Source organism: Melopsittacus undulatus, chromosome 2 (assembly GCF_012275295.1).
Source record: "Melopsittacus undulatus isolate bMelUnd1 chromosome 2, bMelUnd1.mat.Z, whole genome shotgun sequence".
Taxonomy (NCBI): Eukaryota; Metazoa; Chordata; class Aves; order Psittaciformes; family Psittaculidae; genus Melopsittacus; species Melopsittacus undulatus.
The window spans coordinates 13444987-13458893 of record NC_047528.1 but is presented as its reverse complement, the minus strand read 5'-3'; the positions used below and the strand labels follow the sequence as shown (position 1 = coordinate 13458893).

At 41.9% G+C, this 13907-nt stretch overlaps 1 protein-coding gene across 1 annotated transcript; it reads right to left on the bottom strand.

The window, feature by feature from the left end:
• Positions 1 to 271: 271 nt before the first annotated feature.
• Positions 272 to 10913, bottom strand: LOC101880150 (inhibitor of apoptosis protein-like). Its single transcript, XM_005149717.4, has 9 exons — positions 10749 to 10913; positions 7072 to 9154; positions 6872 to 6971; positions 5657 to 5735; positions 5063 to 5102; positions 3794 to 4036; positions 2156 to 2410; positions 1976 to 2017; positions 272 to 1151 (listed from the first exon to the last, which is right to left on the bottom strand). The coding sequence occupies exons 2-9, from the start codon at positions 7943 to 7945 to the stop codon at positions 958 to 960; spliced, it is 1827 nt and encodes a 608-aa protein (XP_005149774.1). The 5' UTR covers positions 7946 to 9154; positions 10749 to 10913; the 3' UTR covers positions 272 to 957.
• Between the last annotated feature and the right edge of the window lie 2994 nt (positions 10914 to 13907).

Sequence of the window (13907 nt, the reverse complement as noted above, 5' to 3'; positions counted from 1 at the left end):
AATTAAGTTCCAAACACAGAAAAGTAGCTTTTACATTTTAAGCCCTAGCATATAGTCTATATTGCTGAATAGCTACCCTCTGCCTCATCTCTAAGGTCATGGGGGCCAGAATTTCTATCCTTTGAAAAACCAAGGAGAAGGAAGGCCCAGATGCCATTAGGGTGGGGTATTTTTGTGGGGTTTGTTTGGTTTGTTTTTTTAATAAGGATAAAAATCAGAACCTCTTACTTTACCAGTGGGAATCACCAAGCAGCAGACTCTCACTCTCTGCTCAAAAACCAATAAAAGACACACAATTAAATTTTATTGTACTTTTGCAAGTAAATAGCCAACCCCAAACTTCTGCCAGGAAAAGCAGTCTACAGATAAAAGCCAACAATGGAAACAGAGAAAAGAAGGGCTTGTTTGAGAAGCAGAAATATTTTAATTCAGTCTTCATATAAACTATTCTTAAATACACATTACACAAGTATCTACACAAAACTTTAATAACTCCTGCTATCCCTGCAACAGATACCCTCTTTTCTCCTCAAGTCCACAAGAAAGCCAAAACAGAAACCAAAGCAGTAACTGAAGTTAATCAATATTATTATTCTACAGCAATCTTAATGGATTTCCTCATATCCACATGGAGGAAACCAGGCTCAATTTTAGGATCCAGAATTTTTTTTTATTCAAAGTCACACAAGGGCACATGAGTAAAACTGCTTTCCTTAGACACAGGAAAGTTACACAAACCTCACCTGAGTACTGAGCTAGGTTTATGAACAGAAAGAGTCTTTGGCAAGAAAGGCCTGGTATCCCCATAATGCTGATACAGTTTACTATTACACAACAGTGTTAGGTAGTTGATTAATCATATTCTGTATCACAATTTTCCATTCTTAGGACACTGCTGCCTTAAGCTTCAGCAGCTGGAGGATAACACTACCAAAGACATTTTGGAAGTTTCCCTCTTTATGAAAGGAACGTACGAACTGTGCCCTTTATTGTCCCCCTGCAGATAGGGCACTTTCTAAGGGATGGTGCACAATGTTTGCAAACCACTAAGTGACCACATGGAATAAAAACAATGGAAACTTCTCTGTCCATGCAAACTTTACATGTTCTTTCCTCTTGTAGTCTTCTTAATTGTTCTTCCATAGGTAAACCTGAAAGAAAATATTTAACTTTTTAACAAGCCTGAACATATGTGCATTCTTGTTAGAATACATCCATGTTACCCTTTCTTTCCCTCTCTATATTCACTAGATACAGACAGCAGTAAGACAGTAAGTACATTTTTCAGAGTTTAGAAAGTGGCATGCAAGGAACTAGCCTGTACATTCCACTTCTGTGAGACAAAAACAGCTCAAGGGTGGGAGGCCAGCTATAGTTATTGAGGCCAACCCCATGTTTGCATTTTAGCAAATGCTGTACTTTTCTTCCTTGGGTATTTGAAGCCCAGAACACAGGCTGACTGGTGGAAGTGAGCTATATTCAGGCTTGTATACTTTTCTGCAGTCTATTAACTTCAACTACAGGACTAAGAACCAGAGCAAACTCAGTCCCACAACTGCTAAGTTTTTAGCCACCCCACTGTTGATCAAGCTACATTTTAGGACACCTATAACCTACTCTGGAAAAACAGAGATGTGATACCTGCAGTGAAATGCTAACCTACTATTCACTGTCTAGTCTCTACCAAATGCCTGAAAATACTGTAACAGGATCAAGTCCAGTATGTGCTTAAACTGTCAAGTTCCAGAAAGCTCTACCTATGACACGAAACCATATGTAAGAACATAGCTTGCAGCACACACACTTGCTTTCAACTTTGCACAGGCACTTAATTTCTCTAGGTATGTCCACCTTACCAAAGCAGAATTAGGGACAGCGTAAAGCACAAAACCTATTTCTTTAACAAAGTCATTTTAAGATGTTAGCTGTTTGTCTCACAATACCCTTTAAAGTAAGAAAGCAGAGTTTGAGGTACCTGAAACATCTTCTGTGGGAATATACTTCAAGTCCTTCTCCACTAAAATAAAAGAAAAAAAATCCTTAGTCATTTGGCTAATCTCCATTCAAACATCATCTTTTTTTTAATCTTTAGGTTGCTATGACAGCACCGATAATGCATGTCTACAAAGTTATATCTTTAAAAAAAGAGACATACCAAATAAATCTTTGTACAGTACAGGGTCACAATCTCGTAGACAGTTTCTGAATATGCTGGCTGCTTCATTTCCTTTCACTAAAACTGTATCTATCAGTTCCCTTGCTTGCAGTGCCGTCTGAGTCTTTTGCTTAATAACATCATGCGTAAGTTCCGTGATCACTTTGGCTGACAGCAAACTCTCAAGGATTGGAAGTACACATGTTAAACGTTGGAATAAAGCCATTCGGTTCTTCCGGATTAAGGACAAATCATCTGGAATGCAGAGAATTAGATGTTTGTTAAGAATACACTACTCCAAGTTGCATATCTGCTTAACAATAACTGACACATAGCTTGTTTGAAATGTTCACTTACTACGCATTGTTGATTAAGAACTGAGTAAGTTTTAGTGGCATTCACACAAACAACAGACTTATGAAAACCACATACAAGCAGCTTCTGAGCTGAAGCCTTTTCACCAATGAAGCCTCCTGCTCCCACATCTAACTTAAATTATCTGAGGGGATTTTGTCTAACTTCACACTAGCAAGGCTCACTTAGAATTACAGAATACCAGGTTACAAGAGACCTTAAGCATCATCTGGTCCAGTCTTTCTTGGCAAAGCATGACCTAAACTAGATGTCCCAGCACCCTGTATAGCCAGATCCTAAGTGTCCAATGTTGGGGAATCCACCACTTTGCTGGGGGGATTATTCCAATGGCTGATTGTCCCCACATGAAAAATTTTCCTCTTGTGTCCAACAGGAATCTCCCTGGAAATAACTTGTGCCAATCACCCCTCATTTTTTCCACATGACTCCTTGTAAAAAGGGAGTCTTCATGTTCTTTGTAGCCACCCTTTAAACTTAAGCTCTCCACAGAATTTCAGGAACAATGCTTCTGCATAACGCCAATGCTTACTCACTAACAACCAACAGGTTTAGTCAGTGACAGCCAAAATCATGTCAAAGATGCAGATATAAATCAAACTTTTCTAAGAGGTGTCCAACAGAATTATGTGGAAGAAAACCAAATACAGCACAACCAGACTTGTGAGATTGCCTTTTCTTATATACAGGCTATCACAAAAACAAAAAAAATAATTTTCATGAAGATTTAATGGCTTAATTCATCTGTGCTTTTGTAATAGAGAATGCAAGTAGGAAGGCAGCAGTCTTAATTCAGTTTATAATTGTGAAGTTTCAAGACTGCTTCAGAGACTCAAAAATAGGAGGGTTTTTTTAGGCTTCAAAACTTGTATGTTATTAAAGCAGTAGGAAACATTAAAGACACTCAAACAGTTAAACAGCTGACCTAAATGGTTGAGTCAGACACAGAAAAAGCCGAATTTTAGCAGTCTTACAGAATCTAAATTTGTAAAAATTTCTGGCCTGTTCTATGAGCTGGGTATAGCAGCTTATCAGCAAGTGAAGAGGGTCAGGTGATTCTGAACCCTCGGCACCTGTATGAACCATCCTCCTGAAGGGAAACAAAACAATTCCCAGACTGCTAGCTCCATACAGATACCCTGACAATGCTTTTACAGAAGACAATCCTAACAGCAATTAAGTAAATCACTGAATAAAAACAATTATAAAAGCTCTATGTCACACAAGCCACTTCTGCTTTCTCTTTTTTTCATGCCTCATGCATACCTGATGCCACTTCTTCAAATTGTTTCTCTTTCTCTTCTTCCCTCTCTTCATGTTCAGCAGTGAGCAGATCAGACACAAGATCATGAATATCCTTGTAGTTTTCCCCAGTGGCCAAGATTTTACTTTGCACTGTCTGCTTTATTAGCCTTCTACTGAATCCCATCTCCAATGCAGTTTTAACCACAGGTGTGTTCATCATGATTACATCTTCTGAATGACTCTCTCCAGGTTCAAAATGGAAAACTAATCAGAGGAAAATTACCATCAGTAAAATACCTATACAAGCCAGAAGTCAGATACAGCAACATTATCTACACATACGCATATATACACGAATACCTAGCATTAAAAAGCTTTGGTGGTTAAATAGCTGGTTTTAAGTAGTTAGTTTAAAAAAAATGGAAGCCAGTTTCTTAAGTACAATTGGACTAAACCCATACTAAACATCAGTCCATGTGAGGCCTTAACTAAAATCTAGAATAAGCCAGAGAAGCCACAGATAATTCCATTGTTTCTTAGCAGCATTTTTATACTTGGTAATTTCCTGTTTCAGCCTTGAAAAAAGTTGGGGGTGTATCAAAATTCAAAGTTTACAATAACACAATTGTTCTATTACAGCTCTTTATCAGCATTTTCCATTCAATATACTAAGCACCAGACACACGGGATTCCAACTCACTGTCCTCAATCAGCAGGAACTCCAATAACCTCTCTCTGGGAGGAGTTTATTTCCACCATACCTACAGTCCAACTCAGAAAGACTTCACTTTATCAGCTTGTCCTACCCTCTCCTTGACCACTACTTCTCACCTCTGAGCATTTACCTAGCTACACTGCTAAAAATGGTGTTGCATAACTACATAGTCATGATACCCTCTAGCAACCATTCCACCAAGTTCTACACCATAGCTCAATTTAACAAATGCCAAATTGATTTTTTTAATGCAACCATGAAAGTAGTTCACGCTGATACAGCAGATGCCAAATCTCAGTGTGATCTCTTAGTATGAAAATAAGGAAAATGAAAGAGATCTCTTAAAGGTGCTTCCTTGAAGTTTGTTCATGTAACATTAGATAGAAAATCCTTCCAATAGTGTTCTCTCCAAGAAAATGTAAGAATTGTTAGGGAAATCATCTCTGGATAGCATATCATTAAGTTTGCAAAATAACAGCATCACAGAACAGCTTGGGGTGGAAGGGACCTTAAAGACCATCTAAGTTCCAACCAAAATGCTGAGGAATTTTAAAAACACACTTTAATATACATACTTGGGGGATGGGCGTTTTCATCTACAGAGGTTAACAAGAGCTGTGGAAAACAACAGAATCACATTAGTATCAAAGTATTGCTTTTCCCACTACATACCTTTCTAACACATTCTTCCTTCATCAGCCATGCTAAAATTTTTATTTGAAAACATATCTGTACAACTGTATAATCAATATAAAGTTAGCGCTGATCGCTTTCATGAAAGAGAACCTCATGGAGAGTTCTTCCATGAAGAAGTTGGCTTACTCTTGCCATAAGAGTTATGGATAGGAATAATTCAGGCTGTCTGCAACAGATTTCTGAAAGAACAATTACTGACTGGCATTACTCACTGAAGTTTATATAATCAGAATTTCCTTCTCCTGACACGAAGGAGCTCACTGACTCATGACACTTTCCATACATACCTCTACTAGTCCCAGTCCACTAGCCATGGTTCAACACTGGCTTAATTTCTGTGCTCATGAAGAGCATTTATCACATCAGAAACCTAGTTGAAAGGTACGCAGAAACGAGGCAGGACGGACTCAACTCCCCAGAAGAATGTAGCAGTCTTTTTAAAGAGAAAAAAGTTACAGAACAGTAAAGTTTACCTGTTCAAGAAGATGGGGGAATCTGGCCTGAATTTCTCTTACAAACTCTCCTCCTTTTACACGAAGCAGATACTCACATCTGAAAGATTTAAAATACACTGAATTATACTTTCTATTGCCAAAGGAAAAAAAGATACATAAGATTGAAACACTTCACAGTAACACAGCATAACTTAATTATATGTTTCTCTTCCTTCATAAGGGAAAAAGTTCTCTTAACTGGAAGCTTGATGTAGCCTAGTGACACTTTGATAAGGCTTTCCATGACATTCAGCCATCAGTACGCTTTACATTCTGCTACCACTTCTAATCAAAATGGCATGTCATGAGAAATGACACAGTGTCAGCATAACTACACAGTACACTGATAAACTGTTTCTATTTCACATCTTGGCATTCTTATCTCCCACTTAAGTAATTCAAAATAAGTTTGCAACATTTAAAACCACTATCAATGCCAGACCTATTTCACTAACACAAAATGGATGGATCTCTTTAGCTCATCTACTGACAGGCATAACACAGAAGGTAATAAAGGTGTCATTTAACTCTATGTATATCATGTAGTCCAATAGTAGCTGGTAAATTGCCCATGAAAGACTAGTTGATCTATGATGTAAATTACAAGCTTTCCTGAAATTAAGTGCAGCTATCCGTCATGTAGGCAGAGATTTCCACAGGCACAGAGAACAATTAAGTACGCAACTGCCATTTAATTATGGGGGATGTTAAAAAGTTACATCATTTTTCCAACAAACGTATTAACAGCTGCTGAAATCTTCACAAGCTTTACCACACCTATGAAACTAAACTGCATGAGCCGAAAGACTGGTTCAATAGCTTTCAGCATAGGCACAGAACTAGACCAAAGAGGTAAGATGTTCCTTCTACTTCATTTCTCAGCAGTTTTTGCTCTCCCCAGTCTACCTGCTGACTGCTTCTCTTAGATAAAGTATGCTCATTAAAAATGCAAACTCACAGCTTTTAATTATGAAGTGGAAAGCATTAAATATCATGCTTAATGAAGAAATGTTTTAAGGTCATCTTAGCACTTCAGAGCTTCTAAACAGAGGTACATGAAATACATCCTAATAAAGAAGTAAATTTTTACATCACATAGTGAAGTTAAACAGAACTACGAAGCACAGTACATATCTGTCAAAATCAGAAGTATTAAGGATGTGAACAAATTATCCTAAAGATTTTGCAAGTTACCTTGGAAACCACTTTGCATGCTCAATCCACGGATCATCTCCAGATTCCCAGCACCTTAAACCACCATCACAGCAAAAACACCTGACATCATCGTTGTGGCCTTTAAAAGAAACAAGGCAAAATATCTAGCAAACACTCACACCATTTATGTAAATGATGACACAGCAATATGAATAAACCCAGAGACTTTAGTTTCTTACCTACATAATAGAAACCAGCATCTGCAAGCTGTTCAGGCTGAACTAGAATTCTCGTTGGCCAATTTATGAATGTTTTAACACGTGCTTCATGGGTTTGCATGCTCACATTTGAAACATTGAAACTTTGCTGGTCTCGGGTGAGGCTCTCCAAAAAATGGCAGTTAGGAAAATGTCTCCGATGTTCTGACACAGCATTATCTTTCGGTTCCCAGTTACTCAGCTGACCACCACAGCTGAAACAAGCAACTTTGTCCGCTGTACCCAGGTAGTAAAGTCCAGCCCTTGCCAGATCAACGGGTGAGATAAATGTCAGTGGCCATGAGTGAAAAGTACGTAGCCTAGCATCTTCTGTACTCATGTGAGGATTGTGAAACTTGGGTCTCAAGAATGAAAGGTCTTCAACTGCCCTAGCAGTTACTGGATCTTGAGGAAAACTGAGAAAAGAGCCACTGAAATATCCAACTTGTTCTGAATGTTGAGAAAGTGTCATGGAATGTAGAGATGGCAAGAGACTGTTTACAACCGGAGACGAAACGGTAGAATGAGAGGGCACTCCAAGGTTGTTAACTGAAAGCATGCTTTGTATAAAACTGCAGGTAGGATACAGCTTTTTGTGTCTTTCCATAGCATTATCTCCTGGTTGCCAGTTGTCCAATGTTAAGCCACAACTGAAGCACTTAACTTTATCTTGCACACCAGTGTAATAAAACCCAGCCCGGGCAAGACTCCGTTCTGACACCGGCACGTTAATGGGGAAAGTAGAAAATGTTGACATTCTGTAGAGTTCACAAGTTAAGTCATACTTTAGTTCACCACGCAGGGCATTCTGCTTCATGATGCTAGCCAAGAAAGGGCTGTTCTCCACTATATTCATAATGGATTATATTTGGAAGAATAGGACAAGTCTTCCTCTGGGAGGTAGTTATGTGCACTAAAGGCAATTTGGAATAACTCCTGTCTGTACAAAAGAATGCTTGAAAATTAAATAATGTGCAACATTGAATGCATATGTGAACAGAGTAAGTCCCATGATTAACAGCCTTTAAACATCTGGGAAGTTTTTGTATTTTAGTTTATACAACTGCTACCTGTGCAAAAGCTGCCCTATCCCATTTTAGGAATTGAAGAAAGCATGTCAAAAAGGACTCTCCCTTGTAACTTCTAGTCATAACATGCTTTCCTTGTACTGTATATCTGGGAAAGCAGTATCAATTTGTCAGGCTAGTGGAGGTGGGATCCAGACAGGGAAAACCTCAAATGGGTTTACCAAAATCCTTGTCAATAAAGAAACTAAAATGGGGGGCAACTAAAACTATACCATTTTTAACTAAAACATGTGTTAAGTGATTTAAGAACTGTTTCACCGTAGACAGCTTAGACATGTAAAGATTTTAGTTTGCATACCTCATTAGGAGGCTGAAAATAATGGTTTACCAAGCTCTAATGGCAGATAAAAAAGAGCCCCTGAACTGATCTGGAGTATTTGCTACTACTAGACTTCAAAGGAAAAAAAAACAACAAAAAACAAACCACCAAAAAAGAACCCAACCCTCAACTTCCATGTACTGTTGTAATAGTTGCTGAGACTAAAGAAGTTAGTTTATACTCAGCTTCACATATCTTGACTACTCAGCTGTGAGATACACCTTCTACACTGCCTCTGATGCATGAGCTCTCCATTAACAAGCCTGGAATAACCCCAGGCTTTTCTGTTTATAACACTGTCAGCACAGAAAGCAAAGCATTTCAGTTTTAACCCGGTGCCTTAGCTACAAGTATAGAGTTATCAAATTTAAGATAAATTAATTGCTTTGTGTGAGGACATTCTAATGCTTTATGCCACTGAATTAAGTTGTTTCTGTATGCCATGCTTATGGCATACAGAAGCAAACAGAATCCTCAGATCAAAAAAGAAATAAAATTTGAAGCCTTAGTTTCTTTATTAGTGCACAGAACTACCTCCCAGAGTTCAGACTGATGTCCCTTTAAGGTGCCTACGCCTCCATGTTTATGCTGAGTGTTCACAAGAAGAAACTATAAGTATCTATAGTTTCAATCATTGAATTTTCGGGCAGAACAAAACCTGCAAAGAAGAGAGAGGAGCGTTTCAAAATACACAAAATCAGGATAGTGTAATGTCTATGCAAATAGAGACTACACAAATTGAAATATTAACATCTTAAGTTTTTTTCATAATGTTTGCTGGAAAGTTGCAGGGATCCAACTTTACATACTGTGACAGGGAGTGGATTTTACACAATTTCCCGGTTCCTGACATATGCAAATCTATTTAATCCACGATTTAATATTAAATCCACATTCATCTCCTACACACTTGCTGAACTTTCCTGGCAAGTGGATGAATTGGGCTGCTTGATCACAAGCTGTATAACTGAACATAGTATCTTGTAGGAAAGAAGATACATCCATTTAAATGGGTTTGCAGATTCTCAGACAGTGAAGATCGAGTTTTATTACACCAAGTTAAATTAAGAGTGATGAAATTTCTCATTTAGGCAAGTTCAAAGATACCTAAAGCACAGGACATCAGCAAAACTGAACTTCGTAAAAAAATCAGGTAAAAGCAAAGATGAAATTCAAACTTTTTAAATACATAATTTCACATTTATTCATATAGAGCAGCCTGTTTTAGAGTACCAATTCCTAAAAAGTTACTCCAGGAAACCCTCAAAACAGATATACTTGTCATGATCAGAAGTAGCCCTAAGAAAAACAGCAAAACATTTCCTATCATCTCAATAGCTCTCAGCAGATTTGTTCTTAAGATGGTCACACTATTACTACTACTAGTTTCTTAATCACCGAGCACATTAGTTACAAATGTTTTACACCAATCCACTCCCTTAACACCAATAGTATGTCTAAACATATCAGCATAGATGAATTCTGCTAATCCAAGAAATTAATACAGCTTCTGTACTGGAGAAAGTCACATATGTCAGAGCAAACGCTGGAAATATCAGAACAAACTGAGACCTTACTAATCTTAAAGCACTGAGGGTCACTTAAAGCTGAGATCCTCAGGTCATTTTCTGTCAAACACTTCCAATATTATCCTCCACTATAGCCCTGAGTAGCAGTGATTTCCACAGCTACCCAACTGCTCTGAATCTCAGGAGCATTTTTTCTTCTCCTATCCTGCAGTATCACCAAGAAGTTAGTGAAGTCCAGAGAAGTGAAATTTAAAGTGCAGCACCCCCAAAGCTCAACATTCTTCTGCTCTTGCGCTGTAACCCAGGTAGAACACGTTCACCTTCTGAGCACTTTCCGCTAAATTCAGCTCACGTCCCCAGCGGGGTACAGCAGCTGCCCCGTGCTCCTCCGCGGTCCCGACCTGCACGGCCGGGCCTCACCCGCTGTTCCCCCACCCTCACGCTGCCGCCCCCGGCCTCTCGCAGGGACCAAGCCCCGCTCCTGAGCGGCCATCCTGCAACGTCCCCGTCTTCCACCGGACACCCCTGCCTGGGGCAGGACAGGCCCTCAGCCCACCCTTGTTCCCCCTAGCCGCGGCCGAGCCCAGCGGCGCCGCTGACGCTCATCTCCCTGCCCGTCACCCCGTCAGCGGGCGCAGCTCCCGTCACGGCCCACACAGCAACAGCAACGCAGCCGTGGCAGGGCCGCAGCCCGCCCCGCCCGTCCCCTTCCCCCACACTCACGGTCTGCAGCCGAGCCTCCCACAGCAGGCGGCCCTGCTGCGCTCCCCAGCCTATATAGAGCGCTGAGCAAGGGGCGCGGGGAGGGAAACACGGGCCCCCGCCGGCACCTCCCAGACCGGGAAATGCCGCACCGGGAAAGCCCCGGCAAGGGCCGGGCGCATGCGCGACCGGAAGGGGCGTCCCCTCCGGGCTCGGCAGCTCCCGCCGGCCCCCGGAACTGTCACTTCTCTGCCCCCCCCACCCCGTACCCCAGCGAGCGCCTCCGTGTGGCGGCCCCCGGCGGGAGGAGCGTTCCCCGGGGCCGCCCGTACCTCTTACCCCTGCCCCTGTTCCTTCAGCCCTGCCCTTTCAGCCCTACCCCTGTTCTTTCAGCCCTACTCCTTCAGCCCTACCCCTTCATCATACCCCTATCCCTGCCCCTGTTCTTTCAGCCCTGCCCTTTCAGCCCTGCCCTTGCCCCTTCAGCCCTGACCCTCAGCCCCGCCCATACTGGTTTGAGGGGGCAGGGTGCGGGCAGGCCGAGGCCAGGCCGCGGTGTCAGCGGGACGTTAGGTACTTTCCTCCCGGCCGGGGAAACCCGGCGGAGGAGCGTGGTTCCCCGGGGTGGGGATTTCCAGCTGCGTGGGGCTGGCGGGCGGCCCGTGTGGCCGGGAAGGGGAGCGGCCCTGGCCCACTGCCCTGCCTGTGGGGACATGGGGCTGCACTGACGGAAGCAAGAGGGGCTTGTTGTAGGGGAGGCCCTCGGGTTGCAGCTGGGTTCCCACCTGCACTGCTCTCCCCACGGCCACCGGAGCCAGCTCCTACAGCTTTGCTGACCTCAAAGGAGTGGCGAGGAGGGGACTTGCTGCAAACGCCGCAGGTTTACGTTCTCGACAGCAGCGTGAAACTGGCCGTTTTTACTAATACAGGCAGCTCTGCAGGATGTAAGGGGGGTGAAAGACTTAAGTCATCGGGTCACAGGGGAAGACCAGAAGGAAGGTGAAACACAGTCTGACTTTCCACCGGAGGGTAAGACACTGTCTGTGCGTATAGAAATCTGAAGAACTTCCACAGCAGGTACCAGATCACTGCCCGAAGCTCAGAATCTCCCAGCACAGTCATGGTCTTGTCACTTCTTATCAAGAAACAGCAGATACATTTTAAGAAGCCCCATTTAGTAATGTCAGAATGGTTGAAGGGAGTTTACATAACTGAGAACTGAAGAGTAAAAATAAAGGAAGTATAACTGAACAGAGCATTATGACACTAGCAGGTAATTTTCTGTAACAGAGTTCCAGTAAGATGAATTTGCAAGAGACTCAGTCATATATTTCCTAAAACTGTTTCAAATTTCCTGTAATGTGATGACATTTATCATGTGTAACAGTACTGTCTGTCAAATTTCAAACAGCCAGCTGCAGTGGCAGCCAGTATAGCATAGCTTCTACTGTGACACCATTTAACTCCATGTAATGACATAGAAACATTTGCTGTTTCAGCAGTTGCACAAAAATACCTCTGATTGAAAACTCCTTTTAAAAGTTTAAAATGGTTATCAGATCACTGATAGGCCATTTTAAGGAAGCTGCTGGCATGGAGAAGACAAGATTTGAAAACTAAGACAGCTGAGGGTGATGGGGTATGGGATTTAGAGTTTTATTGGCTGTGTGGAGCTGTTAGGAAGCCAAGCTCTGTAGATGTATGTGTGTGTGTGTGTAACTCCACATGTAGCTACATATCTGCCCATTCCCCCTCTGTACCCTTTGCCTCCTTCCAACTTGGCAGTAAAAATCGTGCTTTTCCTCCACTCCCAGGCATCCAGGTTAGCAGTTTCAGGCCTTTCCATTCTGCTTGGCAGGCCTCCTGTCACACTGAGGAGGGAGTCGAAGGGGAGGAACAAAATAGCAAGTTCAAGTGCTTGTAATAGCAGAAAAAGAGGTGTAGCTGCCTGACCTGATGGACTCTTTCTCCTTGCTTTGTCTCTTCTAGTATAGTAGCAGCCCCCCAGTTCTCCATTCCCAGCAATTCCTTAACTTTCCAGAGAAAGAGGTAAGAGAGAATGTTACCCACCAACTTACCTGCAATTATGGATACTCATTTCCCAAAGGACATGAAGTAAGAACATGACTATAAGTTTCTGCTTAGGATTGAAATTCCCAAGGAACTGTGCATTATCATCAGCATCCTGAGTCTGGCTTCAACCTGGGACCAAGGTCACTCTCCAGAGGTAGAGAAAGAGGACAGCAGTAGTGCTGAGGTCCTAGCCAAGCTAAATACAGGCTTCAGGTTTGAAGGCTGTGGCACATCACAGTGGGACTGAACCTTATTATTTCAGCACTTTGACCTGATGCAACAAGCGTTCAAGATCACAGTTTTGACTTAAAAACCAGTAGGATTAGTAAAGTGAAGCAAGACACTTTGCAGACTCATAAAGTCATGCATTCAGATAAAGTTGTCCTCAACCAAAGGAAACTGCTTTCTTACAGAGGTCCATCTAATCACAGAGGTGGAAGTGCTAATCAAAGTTTGGCTGCCACATTACCACAGCTTATGTAAATAGACCTAGTGGCAGTGTTGACTGAAACAACAAAGGTGATGCAGCAAATTTCTGGAGGCGAAGCACAGTAACCCTACAACATGACTGCATTATCAATGCCAGCATGAAATAGCACAGACAGCCCTTGAAGTACCTGATGTAACCATGTTCCCTCTCTTCTCCGAGGGGCCTGATGAATGCCAGTCTTCTCCCCATGCTGTCATCCTCTGACACCTTTTTCAGTGTTCTGTCTTCCACAGCATTAAAAAGCCTGGCTTTAATGTGCCTCTGTAACACACCCCTAAACATCTATGATGGGGAAGAGAGGAAGAAAAGGCACTGTTACTTGCCTTTCCACTGCTAATGCTCATCTCCCATAAATTATGGGAAAAAAAAAACCCAAACTGTTACCTACTTTCTCGCCACCGTGACTGTTGGAATATCTCACTAGGACTTCAACCTCACCAGTTACACAACTTAAGGACAACTTTAACAACCTGACATACACAAATATTAACCATGGGTTTTATCTTGTATTTTCTGGAGATACAACCAGCTCAGAATAGCTAATTCATCATGTCAGTGCTACCAAGGATAAGATAACAGCATAATCTGCAGTTTCAATGATACTGCTCTGGTCTTTA